This window comes from Apium graveolens, chromosome 11 (assembly GCF_009905375.1).
Source record: "Apium graveolens cultivar Ventura chromosome 11, ASM990537v1, whole genome shotgun sequence".
Taxonomy (NCBI): Eukaryota; Viridiplantae; Streptophyta; class Magnoliopsida; order Apiales; family Apiaceae; genus Apium; species Apium graveolens.
Genome location: NC_133657.1, coordinates 186,298,087 through 186,323,116, shown reverse-complemented (window position 1 = coordinate 186,323,116; position 25,030 = coordinate 186,298,087). Strand labels below are relative to the sequence as shown.

At 34.0% G+C, this 25,030-nt stretch overlaps 2 protein-coding genes across 3 annotated transcripts; one reads left to right on the top strand and one right to left on the bottom strand.

The window, feature by feature from the left end:
- Window positions 1-2,127: 2,127 nt before the first annotated feature.
- Window positions 2,128-4,351, bottom strand: LOC141696261 (zinc finger BED domain-containing protein RICESLEEPER 2-like). Its single transcript, XM_074500425.1, has 3 exons — window positions 3,993-4,351; window positions 2,249-3,821; window positions 2,128-2,163 (listed from the first exon to the last, which is right to left on the bottom strand). The coding sequence occupies exons 1-3, from the start codon at window positions 4,349-4,351 to the stop codon at window positions 2,128-2,130; spliced, it is 1,968 nt and encodes a 655-aa protein (XP_074356526.1).
- Window positions 4,352-17,486: 13,135 nt separating this feature from the next.
- LOC141697752 (3-phosphoinositide-dependent protein kinase 2-like) lies at window positions 17,487-24,606 on the top strand. Of its 2 annotated transcripts, XM_074502287.1 has the most exons (12): window positions 17,893-18,031; window positions 18,865-19,003; window positions 19,952-20,132; window positions 20,245-20,297; window positions 20,463-20,564; window positions 20,643-20,751; window positions 20,829-20,907; window positions 21,061-21,226; window positions 22,640-22,774; window positions 22,891-23,057; window positions 23,743-23,965; window positions 24,371-24,606. In XM_074502287.1, exons 2-12 carry the CDS (start codon window positions 18,974-18,976, stop codon window positions 24,452-24,454), a joined length of 1,329 nt encoding a protein of 442 aa, XP_074358388.1. In that variant the 5' UTR covers window positions 17,893-18,031; window positions 18,865-18,973; the 3' UTR covers window positions 24,455-24,606. The 2 variants fall into 2 exon arrangements, with proteins under 2 accessions (XP_074358387.1, XP_074358388.1); XM_074502286.1 differs by lacking the exon at window positions 18,865-19,003 and having other exon boundaries at window positions 17,487-18,031.
- Window positions 24,607-25,030: the final 424 nt, after the last annotated feature.

Genomic DNA, 25,030 nt, shown 5'->3' with positions numbered 1-25,030 from the left:
GGCACTGCACACACCTCATGTAAAGTTCAGTTCAAGGTCCTCGAGCTTGGAACCCCTCATTCACTTGGTTGGCAACCAACTCTTAATCACTCTATGCTAGGGCTGTTCACGAACCGAGCTGTTCGCGAACAAGCTCGAGCTCGGCTCGTTAAGAGCTCGTTCGGCTCGGCTCGTTAACGAACTCGAGCTCGAGCTCGAACAGACAAATGTGTTCGTTAAGCAAAACGAGCTCGAGCCGAGTTTTAGGGTGTTCGACTCGAGCTCGGCTCGAGCTCGCTCGGCTCGAACTCGCTCGTTAAAGCTCGAAAAAATTAAAATATATCCTGAATATTTTTATATAGGTAAATACTAAATTTTAATCTAATACATTCCTTTTATTTGAACACCTCTGGACATGCTGCAAGATATCTACTGGATTGCTAAGCTACTGTGAAAGTTGCAGATTTTTTTGAATTCTTAAAAAATAAGAAAGCTACAGATGGTGAAGCAGCAGGAGCAAGACAAGTATTTGGTTTACATTTTCCTTAAACATACAAGCTTAATTTGTGCTTCCTGAAAAACCTTAAAGCCAAGCACCACACAACACAACAATAGCACAATTATCAGAACTACATAACCAATAATTCATAAAAAAATGTTATCAATCATGAGTTACATCACTTAGTTCAGGTAAGAACAATCACAAATTTAAAAGAAATACATAGACATAGGTTCAAGCTGCCATTTTTTTAAGTTTCAACTTTTAAGTGGAGTGCCAACATAATAACATATATACTCCTTTAGTCGAGTTGAGATTCCAATCTAAAAATTTTAAAACCAAAATAAAGTTGCAGCAGCTTCGTATTTCTAACTCGAACTTCAACTTCTCCCACCTGTTCATCCTTGCAAAATAAAACCAAACAGAACTCAAATTAATTTCTAACTCGTGTTGTTTCAGAGTTCAAACTTATGAGTTATCTAGACTATAAATCAAGGTACACAAGAATATCAGGAATAGGGTACACAAGATTAAGAGGGTGATGGTATCATGGTGATAAGCAGGAGCTTGAAATCCTTGAATAGTCGAGGGTGCATAAAAATAAAGAGTACTTATGTTCCTGAAAAGAAGCATCTGAAGTAAAGAAGGCTTCCTACTTCATCCAGTATGTGTTGTAAAATACATTACAATAACAAACGACACAATATTTATTATTAAGGCATGTTCTGAGATCAAGGAGGCGGTGGTTGTGAATTTGGTGTTTTTTTTGTTTGGGAATAGCATCAATAGTGTTTGTATATACAGTAGAGTCAATAACTGATTTGCTGCAGAAATAACATACAACATCCTCTCCAATAACATCATCCATTCATCCTGTATCAATCTTAATAGGTGCCTCGGATGGCTATAGTAGTGCTTAGGTTGAACTACTTACGATGTTAAAGCATAGATTTAAAAAATGAGATTATTACTTAGCAGGACTTTAGAAATGAGATTATTACTTGTTAGTCCAGTAACAATTTCAATATATATGTCAGAAAATGAAATGAAATTGTCATATTGGTATATCAGGTATTACTCTCCAGTTTCTACTCTCGTTTTCTTTTTGCTAATCTCTCCAGTCTCTACTTCATTATTGTTCTTACCATAAAACTTCATATCAGAGCATAGCGTATGAGCTCATTAACCCACTCTTTATTTTATTATGTAAAAAGTCCGCAAGGCATGTGCATCAAGAATTTCAAATTTTCTCTGGTAAGATTCAGACTGTAGGAACTCTGGAATCTAAAAACATTGACAATGCTTAAAACACAGGTTAAGTTTTGTAGAGTGTTTTCACAAAACTTCTTGTTTTAGATTACACATCAGACTTCATTCCAATCCTATTTCACAGAGACTGATTGTGTACAGAATTCAAGATTTTAAAAACATGCATATAATCACAGGGAACATCAGAGAAGCAGGAAAGGCAAACATGCATATAATCAAAGGCAGACATGATTCGGAATCTCCAACATTTTAAAACAATCACAGGGAACATCAGAGAGTGGTCCACAAATATATCAGGGAACAATCACAGGGAACATCAGAAAAGCAGAAAGGGATCACTTATATTTACCATTACAACGCAAGGTCCATCATTCCATCATTTAATCTAAATGGATCACCATATCCTTGTCTTCCTCCTGAAAATATTTAAAAAATAAGTCAGATTTGTCAAAAAAGCATATAAGGCTGGAAAATATGCAACGTTGCTGGTTAAATTAATACCTTTTTTGCTTTTTTCAGTTCATACAGTTCACGCACCCAATCAGCTCCGCACAATAACACTTCAACTGTCTCAGGTTTTAAACAAGATCGGTGAGGTTCAATAACTCTACTCCCAGCGCTAAAAGTCGACTCGGAAGCCACAGTGCTAATAGGAATACTTAAAACATCATATGCCATTTTAGACAAAACAGGGAATTTTGTGGAATTTCCTTTCCACCAGGCTAGAACATCGAATTTTGAACTTTGAGGCAGAATTTTCTCACTCAAATACTCTTCCAATTCTGACTTTGTAGGCTCAATTATACCACCAGTTTGTCGAATGAAGCTCTCAAAATCATTAATTCCCTGTGGTATCTCACGTGGTGCACTAAAAAAGCTAGCATCGGACGAAGATACACTTGATTCATTCCTCTCTTTACTCGCATCTTTCGCTTCCTTACAATATTCTAAGTACAACTCATTCAAAGCATTTGTCAAATAGATTAAACTCCTTTCAGAATCAGTTGCAATTGGATAAAGGGTGGGAAAACAAAATGTTGGAAGCTTCATCTTAAACCTTGGATCCATGACGACGCCAATTGACATTATCAAATTAGTTTCCCCCCAATATTTCTCAAACTTTAATTCCATTGTCCGAGCCATTGTTTGAATATGCACATTAGGGTGGACAGCTTTTTGATCTATTACTTGCTTGACTCTCCTGATTTCTGATAAAAACAAGTTTGAAGTGGAATAATCCGTCCCCAAAATGACTTTTGTGACATCAGCAAACACCTCTAGGAAAGAACATACATGTTCAACCCTTTCCCAATCCTCAGTCATTGGTACATACTCTTTGAACCCCAAATCAGATGTGGAATATATTAAAAAAGCATTTTTGAACTCAATAGCACAAGAAAGCATACTAAATGTCGAATTCCAACGTGTTGAAACATCTAGAATTAACTTTTTACACTTCAAGCCTAACGACATGGAAATCTCAGCAAACTTAATCCTACGAGATTCCGAGGCTGCCACATATTTCACCCCATCCCGAATTTTATCAACTATTTCTTTAGTCGGTACTAGCCCATCTTGCACACATAAATTCAATATATGTGCACAGCATCGTGCATGAAACATTCTCCCATCAATTGGTAATTTCTTTCTAACACTAAAAGTTTGTTTCAAATATCGTAGGGCAACATCATTTGCAGCAGCATTATCCACAGTCAAAGTTCCAATTTTATCAATGATTCCCCAATCATTTAAACACTTAAATACAGCCTCTGAAATTACTAGACCACTATGTGGGGGAGGGACATTACAAAAATTGAGAACTCTCATGTTAAGTTTCCAATCGGAATCAATCCAATGACCTGTGACAACCATGTACCCTAGTTTTTGATGCGACGAAGTCCACATATCAGTTGTAATATTAATCTTTCTAGCTGATTTGAGAGTTTCTCTTAATTTGTTTCTTTCAATTTCAAAAGTACTAATACAGTCTTTTTTCACCATTTGTCTGCTAATTTTTTGCCAAAATGGAGTAGCAGTCTTCATCACCAAATTAAACATATAACTTTCTACGTGCCTAAATGGTAATTCGTTTACCAAAATATAATGAGAAACAATTTTTCTCATCTCAGCATGATCATAAATAAAATTACCCACTGTTACCTCGGAAGATTTCGAACCACTCGATTGAAGCTGAAGGACTGCTTGATTTGTTCATCCGTGCGAAGCTAAACATTTATCCACGTGCCTGTTGAATGTCGTTGTGCATCCTGTGCTGCCCTTTATCATTTTTTTTTTGTAAAATTTACATATTGCAAACTCCTGGTTGTTCTCTATAACAATATCCAAATGCGCCCAGCAACGAGATTTCTTCTTTCTTTGCTGCTTCTGATAAGGCTTCTCCTGATTAGATTCTTCACTATCAACGACCGCACTTTTTCTTTTTCTTGAAACTTCCTCTTGTTCAGGCTGCTGGGGCTGATTATATTCATCACCACCGCCTTCAGATTCATCACCAAGACTTTCTTCACCTAAACTTCTTAATGGTTCAAATTCAGCATTTTCAGGGATTATTTGAATACTGCTCTTATTTCTGTAAGGATCCATAACTTCTGTAAGAATCGAGCTGCTGTTTTTTAAGAGTTAGAGAGATGAGAAGAAGAGGCGGGATCGAGCTGTTGTTTTAGCCTTTTAAGGATGTAGAATTTTAGAAATTTAGGGTTAGTGACTTAGATTAGGGGTTGGGCTGGGCAAGGAAAGTGGGCTAGTATTAGTTGGGTTGGGCCAAGAAAGGGGTTTATTTACTTAAATAATTTAATTTGATTTTTCCGGTCGAACCGTAAGATTTTTTTAAAAATCCGATTTCACGGTACTTTTTTTCATCTTTCAACGATCATTTTACATACCATATATGCTATATTTTGACACGATTTAGAAATTTTTATTTTAATTTTAACTTGTTTAAAATTATATTAGTGTTTAGTCATGTATTAGTGTCTCGACTTTTTTAAAAATATTTTGTATCGATCCAACCGTATCGATGTCAATATAAATAGATTTTAGTGATATAACCAAAGTTTCAAATCAAGATAATTTTATTTGGTTTGTTATTTTAACGATCAAACATTAGTTTGACTACTACCACTAAATAGGGTTTAGTCCTGTATTGGTGTCTCGACTTTTTTTAAAATATTTTTCGTCGATCCAACCGTATGGATGTCATAAAATATATATTTTAATGATATAACCAAAGTTTCACATCAAAAATAATTTTATTTGATTTTCTATTTTATGGTCAATCATTAGTTTGACTATTAACGCTAACTAGTGTTTAGTCCGGATTTGTTGTTTCGATTATTTTAAAAATACTTTATATGGATCCAACCGTATGGATGTCATAATATATATATTTTAGTAATATAACCAAAGTTACATATCAAAATAATTTTATTTGGTTTGCTATTTTAACGTTCAAACATTAGTTTGACTAATACTGGTAACTAGTGTTTAGTCCTGTATTAGTATCTCGACTTGTTTAAAATTATTTCTAATTGATCCAACCGTATGGATGTCAAAATAAATATATTTTAATAATATAACCAAATTTTCAGATCAAAATAATTTTATTTGGTTTGTTATATTAACAGTCAAGTATTAGTTTGACTATTACCGTTAACTAGTGGTTAGTCCTGATTTGTTGTTTTGATTATTTTAAAAATATTTTATATTGATCCAACCGTATGGATGTCATAATACATACATTTTATTGATATAACCAAAGTTACAGATCAAAATAATTTAATTTGGTTTGCTATTTTAACAGTCAAAAATTAGTTTGACTAGTACTAGTAACTAGTGTTTAGTCCTGTATTAGTATCTCGACTTGTTTAAAATTATTTTTAATTGATCCAACCATATGGATGTCAAAATAAATATATTTTAATGATATAACCAAATTTTCAGACCAAAATAATTTTATTTGGTTTGTTATTTTAACAGTCAAGTAGTAGTTTGATTATTACCACTAACTAGTGTTTAGTCATTAATTGGTGTTTCGATTTTTTTTAAAATATTTTTCCTCGATCCAACCGTATGGATGTCAAGATATATATATTTTAGTGATATAACCAAATTTTCAAAAAAAAATAAATTTATTTGATAAGTTATTTTCACAGTCAAACATCGGTTGACCAGAATTTTTTCTGGCTCGGCTCGGCTCGGCTCGGCTCGTTTATGTTCGCGAACAAGCTCGTGTTCGGCTCGTTAGTTAACGAGCTCGAGCTCGAACACGATTTTTGTTCGATAAGAAAGCTCGGCTCGGCTCGGTTCGTCAGAAAAAAAATTAAAGCTCGGCTCTGTTCGATCAAAACTCGACTCGGCTCGGTTCGTGAACATCCCTACTCTATGCTACCAAATTCATAATTCCAACTTCCAATCCATCTTTAGACCATTGATTAGAGCTTTATACTCTACATCATTATCCGTGGCACGAAACTTGAAGTGTATGTCACTCATCAGATGGTGCTCTTCTAGAGTAACCTATACAACTCCGGCGCCAGCCCCATCATTATTAACTGCTCCGTCCATATGCAAAATCCACCAAAGGCGTGAAAAATCTTCCTTTACAATATCAGGAGTATTCTATTGTGAAGAAGGTTCAGCCAACACTATAGCTCTTTCGTCGATCTCGGAGTCAAACTCAAGCAAAAAATTGGCCAAAGCTTGATCTTTGACTGCTGTCTGTGGAGAATAGTCCAAATCAAATTATCCCAACTCTATTGCCCATTTTAACATCCTTCCTGATGACTCTGGTTTACGTAAAATTTGCCTTAATGGATAAGTGGTATGAACCTCGATCTTGTGAGATTAAAAATATAGCCTTACCTCCCTAGCGGCCAGGATCGTTGTCATGCGTGTATACCTAGTTTTAGCTTTTCCAGCTTCCATCAATCTTCCAATATTTACTTGAATCATTGTCATCCACCGAGATAGATATTGTTTCTTCTTTCGAACTCATTTTCTCTACAGGCAAAGGGATGTGTGGATCCAAGTCAAGATCAACTCCGCGAAGTTCTTCCACTAAGGCTTCTTCATGTGACGGCGCACCCTCTTGAGAAGGACTTCATCAAGGGCTTGCTCTAAGCTTTGCAGTGTCTCAACTTTTCCTCTAAGACTTTCCCCGTTGATTTCCTTTTAAACTATATCACCTTCCATATGAATCTCATCTTCTTATAAGCACTGTAATAAAGGATATTGATGGAGCTTCCAATATCCATGAAGACTATATAGACATTCTCCATTCTGATCTGAATTAATATGACCAAGGCATCATTGTGTGGGTGGTGTACCTATTTTTGAATCTTATTATCTGAAAGTGATGCCCATGGATTCTCCTTTGAGTATCTTTGGTGGCCTTATTTCCAGAATGTGGGTGTTGATAAGATGTTTATACCTTTCTTCCCCGGCATATCTACCAAGTTCTCGATTGTTGCTCTCCACATCGGGGTCTCCTCCATATATTGATCAGATGCTTCTATCTCTGACAAACTTACTTTTTTCTGGAACTTCATTTTTGGACCCCCGCGGGGTACGACCACCTTCTTCTTTTACTTTGCCATAGCCATTTCTATGGCTTTTCACTTCTTTAACCACCCATTCGCGAAGATACCTTTCTATGATCAGAGTCTTTATTTCATCTGTCAGCTGGCAACATTCATGAGTCTTATGTTCGGACGATTCATGGTACTCGCTATACTTCTTCTTATCTTTGCTCTGCTACAAGGATAGAGCATCCGATTTCCTGAAAAGACCTTTGTTCTTGTTTACTTCGAAGATGTGTTCAACAGAGGATGCCAAAGGAGTAAAATTACTTGGCCGATTCTCGTAGCTCAAGGGTGGACTCCATTATCTTCGAATAGTGGCAGCGTTCACCCGTTTTGGACTACGACTATCTCTGCGATATCTCGGGTTTGGAGATCTTTCTCTTTTCTTTGGATTCTCTTTCTAAATTCCTTGTGAGGTGGGACGTACTTAAGTCAATGATTTCTCTATGGCTTTGAAGGATTTGGCTTGTGCCAAGGCATCCATCATAGTAGCCGGATCTTTCCCTTGCAGATGTTTCCTAAATTCTGAACCTGTTCTCAACCCAGCTATAAAAAAGCTTTTAAGTGCCTCATCCAAAGCACCTCTTGCGTTGGTGGACTCAACATTGAATTTTTTCAAGTAAGAGGACAAAATTTCATTCTCCGCTGCTTGGCATTGGCTAAAGTAATGACTGGAGGAGCATATCTTACAACATCTTGAAACTTGGTCAAGAATATAGATTTCATCTGATCCCAAAATGTGATTACTCAGGGTCCAAGCTTCTGAAACCATCATTAGGCGCTTTTTTCGAATGGAGCTGCCAAGAGTCGACACCTTGCCAAGTCCGGAAAATATCCATCTCTATATTGAATATTTCCTAGAATTTAAATGGATCAGAACTTCCATGAAATCGCAAGTCGCTGGTTGTATTTCGATATCCCGCTGGTAATTGGGCTCTCCTTACAGCCACCGAGAATGGTGAAGGGACCTCTGTTGTAACAGTAATCCTTCTTCCTTCGAGATGGTTGAGCAATATCTTTAGATCATCCACATTAAAAGTTCCAATTCCATGTATGTTTTGCACATTAGGTTGTGAATCCTGAGGTTGTGGTGGCAGTGGCACCACTTGATTACCCCCTGGAGGCAAAGATTATTGATCTATCGCCCGAACATCCACCTAATTTCCACCTTGTAGTTGCGGGACCAAACCTTGATCTTGAGTTCTTTCTCGGCTATTACCCTCCAAGTTAGACAAAGCCTGAGTCAGTGTCGGGGTATCTCTCTGAGTTTAAGCATAATTATGAGTCTATGCATCCCTGTTGTGCCGAGCATAAACATCCATATCATTCTCCAAGTATCTCACATACCTCTTTTCAGCCGAGCTAGTGCGATAATTTGGAGTCCACCGACCGTGCCAACCAAATATTCTCTATTTATCACTCCCATAACCTCGTTCATATCTTCCAGCCACATTACGAGGATGATCTCTCTCGTGACCGCGGTGCCGCTCCTGATCCCTTAAGGAATTCAAGGACACACGCGTCAAGCCACATGGCGTCGTATTTCCTTAATCAGCTTCTTTTTACCATTCCAAAAGCAATATCCTCATATCATTGTCTCGTAGTCGAATGTCCAATCAAGTCTTTAAGGCAACAAAGCCTTGTAGTCTATCATCCAGCAAAGCTTCCGCCTGATGATGTTCATTCAAAGTCCATCCAGAATTATGCGAGTGCGGAGTTATCTGATAGCCTGCTCACAACATCTCTTTCCCATCAATGCCTTCGTCCACAAATTCATTAATTGGAGAAGCATCCTCAGAGTAATCTAGCCGCCGTGGAGTAATTGGCATATGCCTGTTGTTGGCTTATCCACAACCATCCGAAACACCTCATTCAATTATCGGACCTTTCCCGGGTGCATGATCAGATCGAGTATTACCCAATCTCGAATCAAATCCATTCAAAGTTTTGCCCATGTGATAAAGTTGTTCCATCAAATGAGCGTTCCAGATGAGAACCGGAGGTTGGCCCCCAATGTCTGGAGTTCGTCGGACAATCTCCACAGGAACATAGTGCTCATGACAGCCATAGTCATGTCCAGACCTTTCTTCAGAACTCTCTTCCTTGTAAGAACTTCCATCGTGATTGTGAGACATCTTTCCTCCTAGATGCAAATCTTGATTAGCCCCTCCTTCTAGCGCCAACTTGTTGACAAATCTCAAATTTTGTTGTTACCAAATTCCTCTGTCAACACAATTGTTGAGAAGAAATGGAGGGAATATAATAAGCATGAATTACTACAAACATTTGAAAAAAACAATTCTCGATTTAATCTATTAATCCTTTATAAGATACATTACCGATACAATTTCTGAAATACGATTAGTCATTATTCATTGTTTGTGATCAATATTACAAATAAGTTTTTAGACATAAAATAAAATTTCAAGTTAGGTTAAAATAAATATGAAATATGTAATATGATAAAATATATTAATTTTTAAACAGTCAGTAATGTAAGAGCACAAAATTAACATATTTAAAATATTAAAAAATCAAATTTAACTTCTTTCGGTTAATCCTTCATGTTAATACTAGATTTTCGAATTAATCTTCAGTAATCCTTCCTGTTAATACAAGATTTTCGAATTAATCTTCGGTACCCCATACCTGAATTCTGATTACAAAACATGAATACTTCTTACAACCCTAATTACATGTCCATTTTGATTTTTTTAGCAATCAAGTTGACCAGTTTTTGACTAAACATTAAAAATTAATTTTATTAGTTTTTATAATCTAAAAGTTTCATTTTAAGATAGACTGAATATACTTTTTAATAATGTATATTTTTATATTTTTATTATATGGAATATATAATTTTCAATCAAAATATGATTTGACTAAACATGTATTTAAAGATGTAAGTATTTAATTCAACAGACACTTATTAATGGTTGGGGAGAGCATGAGCCGATTTGGTTCGGATTTTAGATAAAATCGTACGGGAACCATATATCTCCGAAATCTAAAATTGAAAACCGTAATCATAACCGCCGGCTCAATTTTGATTTAAAAACACCGATTTAGTTATAATCAATTCGGTTTTGGTTATAAAATCGACAAATACGAAAATGAGAAGTTGAGGCGCAAGTTATAATGTGGACCGAGAAAATAATAAATAATGTGAGCATGTCGGACCTATGGAATAAAAGTAAGTCCAACAATACCTTAGTTCAAGCCTTAAATATAATATATAATATTATATTGTAGTAACTTAGGACATATTTAAGTAACTTATTTTCCGCCTATGTGCCTTATCCTTACTACATATTTAATATTTTATTATTAAATATTTCTTTCATCATTAAAAATAATATATAGTAAAGAGAGAAAGAGAGTGTTCGTAATAATTTATAATAAAATATAAGTTAGAACAATAAAGATGTGCCTTAAAAATAAAGCTCAAAGACGTTGTCATAGTGATAAGGCATCACTAGGGTATTGTTGGATCAAAAACTTTATATCAAATGCCCTAATTATTGACTTAGGACGTCATATAAGGCACATGTTGGACTTGTTGGGTTTGCTCTAATGACCGAAGAAATTCAATGAGACCAAACTAACCATTGGAACTTATCTTAAACCTATGCCAACTTAAGTACAATGTATTTGAACAATGAGACCAAACTAACTATTGAAACTTATCTTAAAATTAGTTCATTTTAGGACTTTTGAGTTTAACCAACATGTTTACGTTGTGTTGCACTGTTGTGTCCTTCCTTCCAGCTTATAAAAAGGAGTTTGGACCAGAGTTTTGGCCCAACTTATAGGGAAGTAGTATGGCTCAATTTGTAATTTAAAAAAATTATTATTGGAAGTAGTATGACTCAATTCACTGATGGGATTAATCATTCACTGGTTTGCCTGATTTCAAAGGTGAAAGTACCTCAGATTATGGTTGACATTCGATCGATCTCACTCTGCAATGTATTGGTAAGAATCCTATCTAAATTCATGACTTGTAGATTTAGATCTTGCCTAAATACAATTGTATCGGACAAACAAAGTGCCTTTATTGAGGATAGAATGCTGACAGACAATGTCATAGTGGCGTTTGAAATAAACCATTACATGAAGAGGAAGACACATGGTATGAATAGGGTTGCAGGATTGAAGATGGATATATCAAAGACTTATGACATATTAGAATGTGACTTTATACATAACATGATGCTAAAATTTAGGTTCCATAATCTATGGATTGACAGAGTCGTGCGTATTAATTAATCAGTCTCATACAGCTTCCTGCACAATGGTCGGGAGTTTGGAGCAGTTAAACCTCGGTGTGGTGTGCGTCAAGTGGATCCTATATCACCCTACATATATATAATGTGTGTAGAAGGACTTAGTGCAATGATTCTAAGGAACAAAGAAGTCTGAATTTTGTATGGTATTAGAGTGGCATCAGGTGCACCTACCATATCTCATTTATTATTTGTCGATGACTGCTATTTATTCTTTGAGCTACAATAACAAAGGCATGGGTGATGAAAAGAATTTTGCATATGTATGCAGCTATATCGGGACAAGTTGTTAATTTCAATAAGTTACTGATAACTGTCTCTCCAAATACAGTAGCACAAGTTCGAAAAGAAATCTGTAATAAGCTGAGGGTAAATGAAGCTAAGGTATCAGGGAAATACTTGGGGATCCCAATGCATGCAGGTTGTAATAAGACTGCGGAATTTGGATTCTTTCTGGAAAGAATAGAACATAAATTACAGGTAGTGAGTAATCAGACAATCTAAAAAACAGGATATGTCACATTACTTAAGACATCAGCTCAAACAATTCCTAATTTTTGGATAAGTTTGATACTAATTCCAAATGAAATATGTGACAAAATTGAAAAATAAATCAAATGCATTTTTGTGGAGTAATAATAACACAAGTAGTGAAATCAAATGGATGACATGGGAACGTCTATGCAATGTTAAGGAGAATGGTGTACTGGGTTTCAAGAAGTTGAAAGAATTTAATATGAAAATGTTGGCCAAGCAAGCATGGAGGTCCATGACTAATGCAACCCCCATGGTGACTCAGTTCATGAAAGCTCAATACTTTCCTAAAAGTGATTTTCTGAATGCAGTACTTGGTAATAATCCAAGTTACCTCTGGAGAATTATTTTGCAATCTCAAGATGTTATTAAACAATGGGGCATAAACGTGTAGGTAATGGTGCAAATACCAGGGCTTGGAAGGAACCGTGGCTACCATGCTTGGAAAATAGATACTTAACCACAAAGATTCCTCAAGGATTGAATAATGCAACAGTGCAAAGTTTGATGGAATTAAATCAGGGCAAGTGGGATGAAGACCTGTTGGCTGATATTTGTAATGAGAGGGATATGAATCTTATTCGACAAGTTCTTATAACAATACGTAACAGAAAAAGATGACTGGTATTGGAGCCTAGACGACAAAGGTAACTTTCCATTTCGTAGTTGTTATAGAAAAATACATGGAGAATCTGAGTGTGTTGATATGAGTTATTGGAGAAGGATATGGGGATTACAATTATCAGGGAAGGTTCTTAACTTCATTTGGCGTGCAAGTTGGGATGTACTACCAACAACAGATAATCTACTAAATAAACTTGTTAATGTACCTGATGTGTCCACTTGATGTGACACTAGTATTGAAGATGATATGTATATATTATTCCAATGTTGTTTTACGCAGGAACTTTAGAAAGAAATGGGATTACAATAACTAATCTTGCCTACCACAAATAACATAATTATGGAGGTCCTAAAACGAGTATGTAGTGCTGGAAATAAAGACCATTGTGTAATGGTAACTCTGTTTTGTTGGAGCTTATGAGTTAGAAGAAACAAATGGGTATTGGAGAAGATAAATACATCGGTTTTTGGTGTTAAATTGATGGCATTAGATTTACTTACAGATTGAAAGCGGGTGAGAGAGATAGAAGGCGATAGGAGAAACATAGGACTGATGACGCACAAAAGATGGTGTAAGCCATCAGAGGGTTGGATTAAAATCAACATTGATGCAGTTTTTCGTCTTAATTAAAAGTTTATTGGCGTTGAATGTGTGGTACAGAATGATAAAAGAACATTTCTTAGAGCTAAGGTTAGCACAGTTAGAGGGCCGAGGACAAGCTCGTGAAGCAGAAGCAGTAAACTTGAAAGAAGCACTCTCGTGGATTAAAGAATGGAGGATAAATAAATGCATCTTTGAGTCGGATTCTAAATTGCTAGTGGATGTGTTTCAACAACATAGAAGAAAATCTATTTTTGACACTATTGTGGAATATTGTCAAGAGTTGCTCAAACCTTTTCAGGAAGTGTTAAATGTGTTCGTGAATCGATTTGTGCATATGGTAGCTCATTTGATAGCACACGTGAAATATTCTTTGTCAGGTTTAGTCTTTAGAGATGCACAAAAACCGGATTGAGCCGGATTCGGGGCGAATTTTGAAAATTTTGGATTTTTTTTGAAATTGGGTCGAGCCGTTTTTTTAAAATCGGGTCGGACCGCATTTTATTCAAAATAACTAGGCCCCTTTTGGCCCGTGGATTGGACCGGGCCAGGCTGCCGGCTTTTTTTGAATAATTTTAATATTAATAATTTTATTTTTTTGGTAATAATATTTGATTTTCGTATTTTTTTGGATTGTATTTGCAAGTTTACACTTTTATTTATATGTACACACTCCTCATTAGATTTAAGAACAAATTATTTATATTATATCTTAGAATAATTTAGAATTTTAAATTTACATCTCAGTACTTCGATCTTAATATTAATAAAAGGTTCCAAGTATAAGTAAAAGATGTGTAACTTTCAATTCTCTAAATAGTTTTTTTTTAAAATTAGGAATTGTATTCAAAATTATATTCAATTATAAAATAAATTTGGAAAAAAACATAATTTTTCTAATGTTTTATTCAAATATTTGTTAAAAAGTAACAAAAAAATTGGGATTTTAACGAGCCAGATCGGGCTGTGTCGGGCTTTTATCCAGATCGGGCCGGGCTTTTACCCGGATCGGGCCTAAATTCGGACCAGAATTAAATCCAGGCTTTTACCGGATCAGGTCGGGCCGGATTATTATGAAAAATATGTGGCCCGTGAAGGCTCGCATATCGGGTTTTTTCCGGATCGGATTTTTAATGTAATTTTTTTCTGGATCAGATTGGACGGATTTTTCGGATTCAGAATTTTTGTGAATCTCTCCCAAAAGTGGTATTTGAACCCTCCTGATTTTATTTCTTGTAGCCTTAATTTGGAGGAGAATTAATATATGCATGTATGATTTTATTTTAAAAAAACTCGATTAGAGGCATAGTCTTTAAATATATGAAATATTTATTATATTATACATATACATTATATATTTAAATTATTGAATAATCTCTTATCTCTTCTCTTATCTCTTATACATACATAATACATAGGGAGATGAATAGAAACTAGAAACTATTTTAAGTCATTAAATTAATATAATCTAATGGTCGCCCTAAAATCACAACACTCAACTAATCTACATCCTCCCAAGCCCAATCTCGGATTTTCTCCTTCGTTTTTAATTTAATTTTTCCCGTCAAACGGTAAGTTTTTTTAAAAATCTGATTTCACTGTATTTTTCTTCATCTCTCAACGATCGATTTGCATACCATATGTGTTATATTTCGAAATAATTTAAAAAAAAAATTATTTGGTTTCTAGTTTCTATTCTAAAATGGTTTCCATTAGAGTAGCTTCATATATATATATATATATAATAAGCCTGACTTACGAGCCTAACTCCCGAGCAAGCAAATTAATTTTACCAAACCTGATTTTATTAACTACAAAACCTCAACTCTAAATCTTATTAGTGAGCCTTTCATAAAAGAGGTTGTTAATGGGGTTTGAATGCAAACCCATAACCAGCTAAGTCAGGAGAACATTTAGTTATAATCTCTCTTATATATATACTAGTTTATAATATGTGCGATGCACGGGCTAAATAGTCGGTTTAAGCGTTATTGAATACTTTTTAAAAATAATTATTTATGTATATATAATTATTAGTTTTTTTAATTAATCAATGCCTTATTTTATTTTCAAAAAAAGAGCCTGCAATAATTAAATTATATATATAGGGGAATGATCAAATACAAACTAAAATTGAAATAGAAACTTATAACTAATCTAAGCCATTAGATCTACCTCCCCCCTAAATCACACCACCCAACTACCCTGCACCCTCCCACAACCAATTTCAGCTTTTCCCCTCCGTTTTTAATTTGATATTTCCTGTCAAACCGTAAATATTTTTTAAAATCCGATTTCACTGTATTTTTCTACATCTCTCAACGATCGATTTGCATACCATATGTGTTATATTTCGAATTAATTTAAAAAAAATTGGTTTCTAGTTTCTAGTTTTTATTCTAAATTGGTTTCTATTAGAGGGGCTACTCCAATATTTTATTAACGTAACTTACGAGACTAACTCCTGAACAAATATTTTTCAAGTGTTTATTAAAAGTTTATTAATGTGGAAGTTGAGTTACTGTCTTTGATCACACAACCAGTTTTAGTCTTGATCAATTTAAATTTAAAATATATAGTTAAATCACGATCAATGAATACTCTCGATAACGGTAATAATATTTCACTTATTAATATTATTCTTCTACTAATTAAGATTAACATATTCCATCAAAAAAAAGATTAACATATATTTCACTACTATATTCGAAACCATATAAATTGTTTATACAAGTTATTCATTTGATGAAATTATTATTTTATGATCATTCGTGTACCAAGATTGATTTGATAAACATGTAAACTTAACAAATTTGAAAAAAAATGTAAATTAAAAATTTTAAGTCGATTTTAGAAAAAAGTTAGGTTAAAGGCCCGGATCTCGTAGTCTTTTAACAATTAAAGAAAAAATAAAGCGTGCATATACAAAGCTCAATATAGTAAGAATAGTGTTAGAGGTACCAAAATCGGTACCAAAATAGCTCCAAAAAAAATACATGGTATGTTTTTATTTGTATAATTTATATTAACACATGTGGGTCTATTTCATTTAAGGGAAAATAACCAATAGAATAGCAACATCTCATTCTTGGGAAAGTTTTGGTAAAATATTTTCTTACCTCCACAATTACTCTTATAGTAGTAACAAACTCATTTCAATGGTTGGTCTATCTATTCACTATACTTTTGTGAATGAAGTTATAAGTGATTAAAAAATGAATGCATTTATTATCTAACTAAGGACAGGTTAGGCACATGAACAATTTGAACTTATGATGATTGAACACAAAAAATATTTATCCAGACATAATTGACCAATCTCAAGGGTCGGGATTGAAAGATTGATCATTTTGTAACACAACATAAATTTATTCAGTTAATTATTCAAAATTGAATTGTTTAATGTCTTGAAATACATTAAGAATGTGAAAGAGAAAGAAAGACATAAAATGCTTAAAAATATTGGGGATTAGAAGAAAAAATAATACGAAATAGTTAGAAAGAAAGTATCGAAATATGAGAGTACAAGAATTGAGTAAAGTTTTGGAAGATTTTTAAAAATTTCTGAATAAAACTAGAATCAGAACTTAAACTTCCTTTAACATCATTCTCGAAGAATTGGAAGTAAGATATGTGTATAAATATTCTGAAAAATCATCTTAATTACACAACACCCACAAAAAAATATAAATATATTTATGAGCCCGAACAAAGTTAAAAATTATTTTGCACGCTATCAGTATTACTCGTGTCAGATTCCAAATTACAAACTTCTTTAAACGACACATAATATAATTTTACTTTAATTAAACACATGCAATTTAAGTTATTTGTCTGTATCTCGCACGAACTTTTATACTAGTTAATTATTACTAATGGATTCAGTTTAATTTTTATCAATTCAATTGAAATGTATCCCGATCATTCAGATCATTCATATCTGATCAATTTTTTATATTCCAATTTCAATTTCGGATCGATTTTATCCGATTCATTTTCTCCGATTTTCCCGATTTCGATTTTATTTCTGTATTTCGATGTCAAGGGAGCTTCTTCTAATCATTAAGCAACGTCACCATCACCCCCACTTCATTCTCCTCCTCCTTGTTACACACATAGTACATTTTTATATTCTAAAATAGAAAATGTTCAATTTTATTTATCTTTTGAGATTTTCTTGATTTCCCTGGAAATACACCCATCATTTTCCCACATGGTCTCTTCAATCCCCATTTATTTTTAACATTAATTCACCCCTTTTATTTAATTTTTTAGGGTTTTGAATTTGAAACAAAATAATCAAATTTCAAGATCACAATTAAATTTCTGTAATTTATGGTTAAAGATCATATTTTGATTCTGGGTTTTGTGGGGAAAATGGTATTTTTATTGCTTGGTTGCATTTAAAGAATATCTTGATTTGCATGTGTGTGTCTATATATTTATAGATACAAGAAGTGTTGGTGATTTGTTGAAGAAGGTGATGCAAATGGAGAAAGAATTTGAGTCAAAGCTGAGTATGCAGAACGAGAATCCACCAAATAGATCTCAAAGCTTTGCATTTAGGGCCCCACAAGAAAATTTTTCCATTCAAGATTTTGAGTTGGGCAAGATCTATGGAGTTGGTTCTTATTCTAAGGTCTTAACAATCTTGTTTTTTAATTACCCATTATTTAATTTTGGTTGGTTTTGGTAATTTTGATGTTAGATGTGTTAATGTTGTTTTTGTGATTGAATGGCTTGTTTTGTGGTTCAAGAATCAAGATTGAGTTTTTTTTATGTGTTTGTAGTGAAATGCTCATGGGGGTTTTCGGGTTTGGTTAATTGTTGTATTTTGATACTGTGTAATTGGTAGTTAGGTGTGGTTGTGTGGTATTAAAAAGGTGCATTCTAAGAATAGAATGTGTGTCGCAATTCTGTTTATGTTCGTCATTCAAGTTTATTAGAGTAAAGTAGGCTTCACACTTCAAGGATTCAGGTGCTCGCAGATGTTTGGTTATGCAAGATTTTTGGTTGGTTAGGAGGGGCTGCAGGGGTAGTATTTTCTGAAAGTTACAATATGTAATTGGTTTATTTGGTGTATAAGACTCATTTAAAGTGATTCGCGACTCTATCCTGTAGGCTGTAGCATTACACGTTGGTTTTTGTATTTGGAGTTGATGTATATTTGGAGTTGATGTATCTCTAGTTTCTACCCAAATAAGAGGGATATGTGTCTGTTTCTGATAAATTTTGTTAGCTTGAGTATAAGTCGCAAATGTTTTTGTTGGATTTCTTTCACTACCAAGTTTTGCAATTTCTTTTTGCAATTCGATATTGTCACCTAAAGGAAGAATTCCAATATATTTTTAAAAATAATTTACACTATTCTATAGACTACAGCTTCATCTGCTTTCTGTTCACATCTTTATTCTAATTATTAGTTATATTAGAGGATTGACTTGTTCTCTCGTGTACATTCTCATTCTATAGGAGGAGTAGTGGAACAAGCAATCTGTAGCTAATTGCCACTGTTTTGAAGGCTATACTTACAATTGCCGATGTTGACTTAGAAGTTATTTTTTATGATGCAGGCTGCATCATGTATGTGCATATATATATGCACTTGTCAGTAAGTTATTTAGAATTCATTCATTAAGTTCGATACTTCAATTATGCACCAATAAGTCTTCTGGAAGGAAGAAAAATAGTTAGAGAGAATTTAATACATTTGACATTCTTCGAGTCCTATAGATAACAGTAGCACATTCTGGCCCGCATTGTGAATCATAAAGGAGCATTTTTTACACCTTACTCCATGTGTTTCACAGACCAGAACAGTTGGGTAATTGGAACCTCTTCATTAGAACTTCAGTAATAATGGATTGACATTAGCAAAAATATGATCAGATGCAAATCACTTGAAGGGGAGAACTTGAACCGCTGTTGATACTTGATATGATAACCAAAAAACAAGTAGAGATGATTAGTGCCTGATAGAGAATTTAATTTTTCGATTTTGCCAAATAGAGAACTGCAAAACTGGACTGGGGTACGATTCGAAGTCACATTGTCTCCTAGGTTACATGTGGCTTGGATATAAGTGATTAAAATATTCAGTTGTTGGAAATGTGCTATTATTGTTTCTAATCTGTATCAGCTTTCCATTTGTACAACATTATCAGACCGTCTATATATTAAAACCGAGATTTGCTTGTATTAAAATAAAAGCTTCTGCAAGGTGGATAATTTTCCTGTTACGATCGGAATATTTTTGGTTGTTTTTCTCAGTTTGTTTTAGGCAATAGTCAATATGCCTGTTGCTATTTAGAGTCCCGATTCTATAGATGCGAAGCTGAATCCTGAATCATTGCTCCATTTTTTCACGATAAGATTCAAGGGCTATATTAATTGAAAGCAACAGAGCATCGTTTGCATTGAAAATGACTTCTCTATCAAAAACTCTTGATGTATTCACAATAGTGGTTTATGCTTGTCTACTAGTAACATGAGTGCCTTATTAGTACATCACGCCATATTCTTGCTTGTGTTTAAGCTGTACTACTGTCTTCTGCAACAGGTTGTTCGAGCAAAAAAGAAAGACACAGGCATGGTCTATGCATTAAAGATCATGGATAAAAAGTTTATCACTAAGGAAAATAAAACAGCATATGTCAAACTAGAACGGATAGTACTTGATCAGCTGGATCATCCTGGCATTATTCAATTGTATTTCACATTTCAAGATACATTTTCCCTATGTAGGTACCCCTGTCCTATCTAGTTATATAAGAATCCGGATTTGGTAGGAACTAGTTAAATACTGTATGTTGTTTGATAACCGGTTATTATTGCATTTTGTGTGATTTTTAGACATGGCACTCGAGTCTTGTGAAGGTGGAGAACTCTTTGATCAGATAACTAGGGTGAGCCAGTTTACGATTCTTGTAGGAACTTTTGTTTTGGGTAGCAAAAATCCTATCTTATTAAATTTTTGTTTGCTAAATTTTGATTTTTAAAATTATCTTACTTTTAAGTTTTCACATTGTTATTGAATTTGTCCAATATATATTGAATTTGTGTCAGTGCAGAAAGGTCGGTTGTCAGAAGACGAAGCTCGTTTCTATGCTGCTGAAGTAGTAGAAGCTCTTGAGTACATACATAAGTTGGGATTGTTACATCGTGATATTAAGGTAATTTAGCCAATAGTTTTGTGTGTATGCGTGCAGTTTCTCTGGCATAGAAGTGCTAACAGGTATATGAATTAGCAGCCGGAGAATCTATTACTTACTTCTGATGGGCATATTAAAATTGCGGACTTTGGTAGCGTAAAGCCTATGCAGGATAGCCTAATAACTGTCCTTCCAAATGCAGCATCAGGCAAGTTTCATGAATTACGCGTGAATTATGCAACTGTACTTTTAGTTACGTCTAACACATGTTTTCCCTCTATGCAGATGATAAAGCCTGCACTTTTGTTGGGACAGCAGCTTATGTCCCTCCGGAAGTTTTAAATTCATTTCCTGCTACTGTTGGGTGAGCATGTTTCTCAGAGTTGCTTAATGCGCTACATAGATCAATTATTGGAGTAAACCTCAACAGTTTACGAATTATCATCTTCAGTAACAGGATCGTCTGTGTTGGATGTTGTATTTACTATTAGTTTCCTTTTCCATTATACGTGAACAGAAATGACCTGTGGGCACTTGGCTGCACCTTGTACCAAATGCTTTCAGGAACTTCACCCTTTAAAGATGCTAGTGAATGGCTCATTTTTCAGAGAATTATCGCTAGAGATTTTAAATTTCCAGACTACTTTTCCAGTGAATCTAGAGACTTAATTGATCGGTTATTGGTAAGCTATATGTTGTGTCTCTATATCTTTATTTATGAAGAGATAATTTTTTACTTATATATTATTTTTAACTTAACTCATATACAATGTATAAGTTGAATTTTGCACCGACCTATCCCTTTAAGGGGAATTGAAGACTTGCATCTTCTGAACACTGACTTGTGTAGTATATAAATTGTAGACTTCAAGCTTTGCATTGTAATGCTATGTTAATTAATATGTCACAATGCTGCATTTGTTGTCATTGTTTCGTCTCTTTGTAAATACTACTAACTGGCTATATATGGCAGTCACTAATTTTGTCACTTTTATACTTGCATCTATTAGCTCTGCGCACTCTTCTCTGTTCCAAGACATACGATAAGAAGTAAATGTTAGGAAATCTTTGAGCTGTTATGTTAGGAACTGACATTAAAACTAGCTAGTAGTAGACTAGAGCAGCAGCAGTAGTAAAGGGCATTGGAGTCATTTACTATTCTGGAGTTAGTTACATAGTTCAGGGTCTATAAATACCTGTATTGTTTGTATTTTCATATTATGACTTGAATATATGGAAAATGGCATTTGCCACCAAATCTCTTTCTCTCTTTATAAATGATTCTTACTTTCTCTCTCTAGGGTTTCTAAACCTAGGAAGCATGAGTGCGGGTGCGGGTGCAGGGGTGCGTGATACGGGGATAAGGAAATTCGGCAAATCTAAAAATACGGGGATTCGGGTGCGGGGGGATTCGCCAAACATTAATACATCAAAAATATATTTTTTTATATATTTTTCAGGAGTTTAAGTCAAATTAAACTAAATAATGAATTACATAAGTTCATTATGAGTACATTATCGTTAAAAAATATATATTAGTATTACTTAATAATCCAACTGATGCATTTTAGCATAGTTAATTGATTAAATGTTCAAGTATCTGTATTATCTTCTCTCACTCGTGGATGAGAGAAGAATCCCCAAGAGTCCGGTGCGCGGTGCGGCAAGTGAGTGAAGAATCCCTGCTTTCCAGTTCTAAACCCATTCTATCTCTAATCTCTCTAAAACTCTGTCTTTTCTCTCAAGTTTCTCTCTGATCTCTACCTATTCTCTCTGATTCTATCTCTATTCTGCTCTATATCTCTGTTTCTCAGCTTACTTTAGCTGTTATCCTACTTAAATCAACAGAAAACACCAAAAATAGACACAATATTGTCCAGGAACTTATCAGTTCCTAACATGTTATTATCTATTGGCAGCAGAATGTGTCACATCCAGCATATATATCTAATTTTATGAGTTCATAACGTTTTCTTGTTAGTATTAGAATTTATAGAGGGTCTGTGTAAATTTATTATTTGAAACAGTCATATAGTGTTAGAAGTGCAAATACTCTTTTTTGTTTAAGTTTTTTAACGGAACATTTAATTACACAGGATATTGATCCGAGTAGAAGACCTGGTGCAGGACCTGATGGATATGATTCACTCAAAAAGCATCCCTTCTTTAAAGGAATTGTTTGGGATAATTTAAGGATGCAAACTCCTCCTAAACTTGCTTTGAAGCAAATGGTAATTATTTTATGTTTAACATATTAGGATACAAAAAAAATCTGCTATATCTCATTAATATTTTCCCTGATAATAATATACTTTGCTTTTTATTTACCAACTTTTAAACTTTGTAGGTTCATTACAGTGGAGGGGATATTGCTCAGGATTCTTCATGGAACCCATCACATGTTGGTGATAGTTCAGGGAAGCATGATAGTTCAGGGAAGCAAACCGAGGGAAATAACGAATCTGTGGCGTCTATAACCAGAATTGCTTCAATTGACTCATTCGATTCAAAATGGTAATTTTGTACTTCTGGTTAGGGCATTTTCCTCATCTAAAACCTATTGGCTGCAATTGCCCCTGATATAATCGGACTGGATATACTTTATTTTATCAGGTGTTCAGGTTTCTGGTTTTGATCTTTTATTGTTTTGGGTGAATTTTTTATAAAAGAAGGAAAATAAAATTAATAGCTCTCAACAGTTTCAATTTTCCTTGATGTTGCTGTTTAATGTGAAAACTAAGCTATGACTTCTTGCATATCGATATCTGGAGAATGACAATATTCATATGTTATTCTTAATGCACCTTTTTTGTTTCACATCCAATATTTTTGTTAAAAATAGAATTGTGATTTATCTTGATTTTTTAATTTTTTTTTCCAATATTTATAAACCATTCTGTTTACCTACCTTGAACACTGTCTTACAATTTTGAATTATTTGGTTTTTCCAACAATTTTCTGTAATCAAAGGTTCATATTATGCAACTATGTTGAATTGTACTTGACGCATACTCAAGCCTATTTGTATTTGCATGTAAACAATGTCACATAAGTACTAGGGTTGAAATAATTAATTGTAATGCTGTACTAGTGTACTTAGTGGAAAGAGTTGCGGTCTGGTGTTTTTATATTCCTTTCTCTACATTTCGAATTTGTCTATTTGACTGAATTTTTCTCTTTTTTGTTGGTCAATAAATAGGCAGCAATTTTTGGAGCCTGATGAAGTTGTTATCATGATTTCCATGGTAAAGAAACTACAAAAATTAACAAACAAGAAAGTCCAGCTTATCCTCACAAACAAGCCAAAGTTAATTTACGTGGATCCATCAAAGTTAGTGGTTAAAGGGAACGTAATGTGGTCGGACAACCCTAAAGAAATGAGCGTCCATGTAGCGAACCCTTCAAATTTCAAGATTGTGACAGTAAGTCTGTTATTGATTTTATGGGTCTTTCACTCACTCACTCCCCAAATTTGAAATCTTTTTGGAATATCTGTATATTTCTGGTATGTAATTTTAAATAAAACTTTCTTAGCTAAAAGCTTTTATTATGTCCATTAAATTAATCGAACTAGTGCTAGCATAAAAAGGAGTATAGTATTACCTATCATACAACACTTTGGACTTCGGATTAAAGAATACCAGTGTGCACCGTATAAGTTATCCATCCTCATATCTTGCAATACAAGGATGATATTAATCGTTAAATGCTTGTAAACAATTAACTGGGGACTTGGAGTTGGACTATAGTCTATACATATTCAATTTACTTGGCTTCGCTGCACTGGAATTAACAATTTTTTTTTGTTTTTTACCTTGATGATGCAGCCGAAAAAGGTGATATCATTTGAAGATCCTAAACAAAGAGCTAATCAGTGGAAAAAGGCTATTGAGGCTATTCAACAACGGTGAAGTCTGTTTATGTTTTTTTTGTTACACATTCTTTCATGTAACAATATTGTAGAGCGGAACATGGGGATGATCCTGAAATAACAGGGAATCTCCAAAGGAAATTTTTTATTTTACGAAATTGAAATTGATTCAGGTAACAAATACTGTTTCATCTCGTCCGAGGGTTACATTGATGCCAGGTTGATTTTACTTTTAGTTACTGCTAACTGGATGGTCACAACCCACAAGTTTGTTTTTGTTAGCTTCACTGTATCTGCAATGTTAAATCTCCAAAAGCCTTCACCTTGGACATAAAAGGATCCTTTTTGGAACTGGTTACCAGCATTGCAAATACCGTAAAATTGGATGAACAGTAAACATGATAACTAAATTTTGTAACTAGAATATTAAAAAATTTACTTTAAAAATATCCGTTCGACTCCAAACTAAATTAATCAAAAACTAACATTGTAGTTTTCGGATTAATCTAAACAAATTAAGACTTAAAAATTGAAGTTAAAATGTTGGCCAACGCTAACATGTATCAACAATATAAATTACTATTCAATTAAAATATTTAATTTTGAAATAGAATAA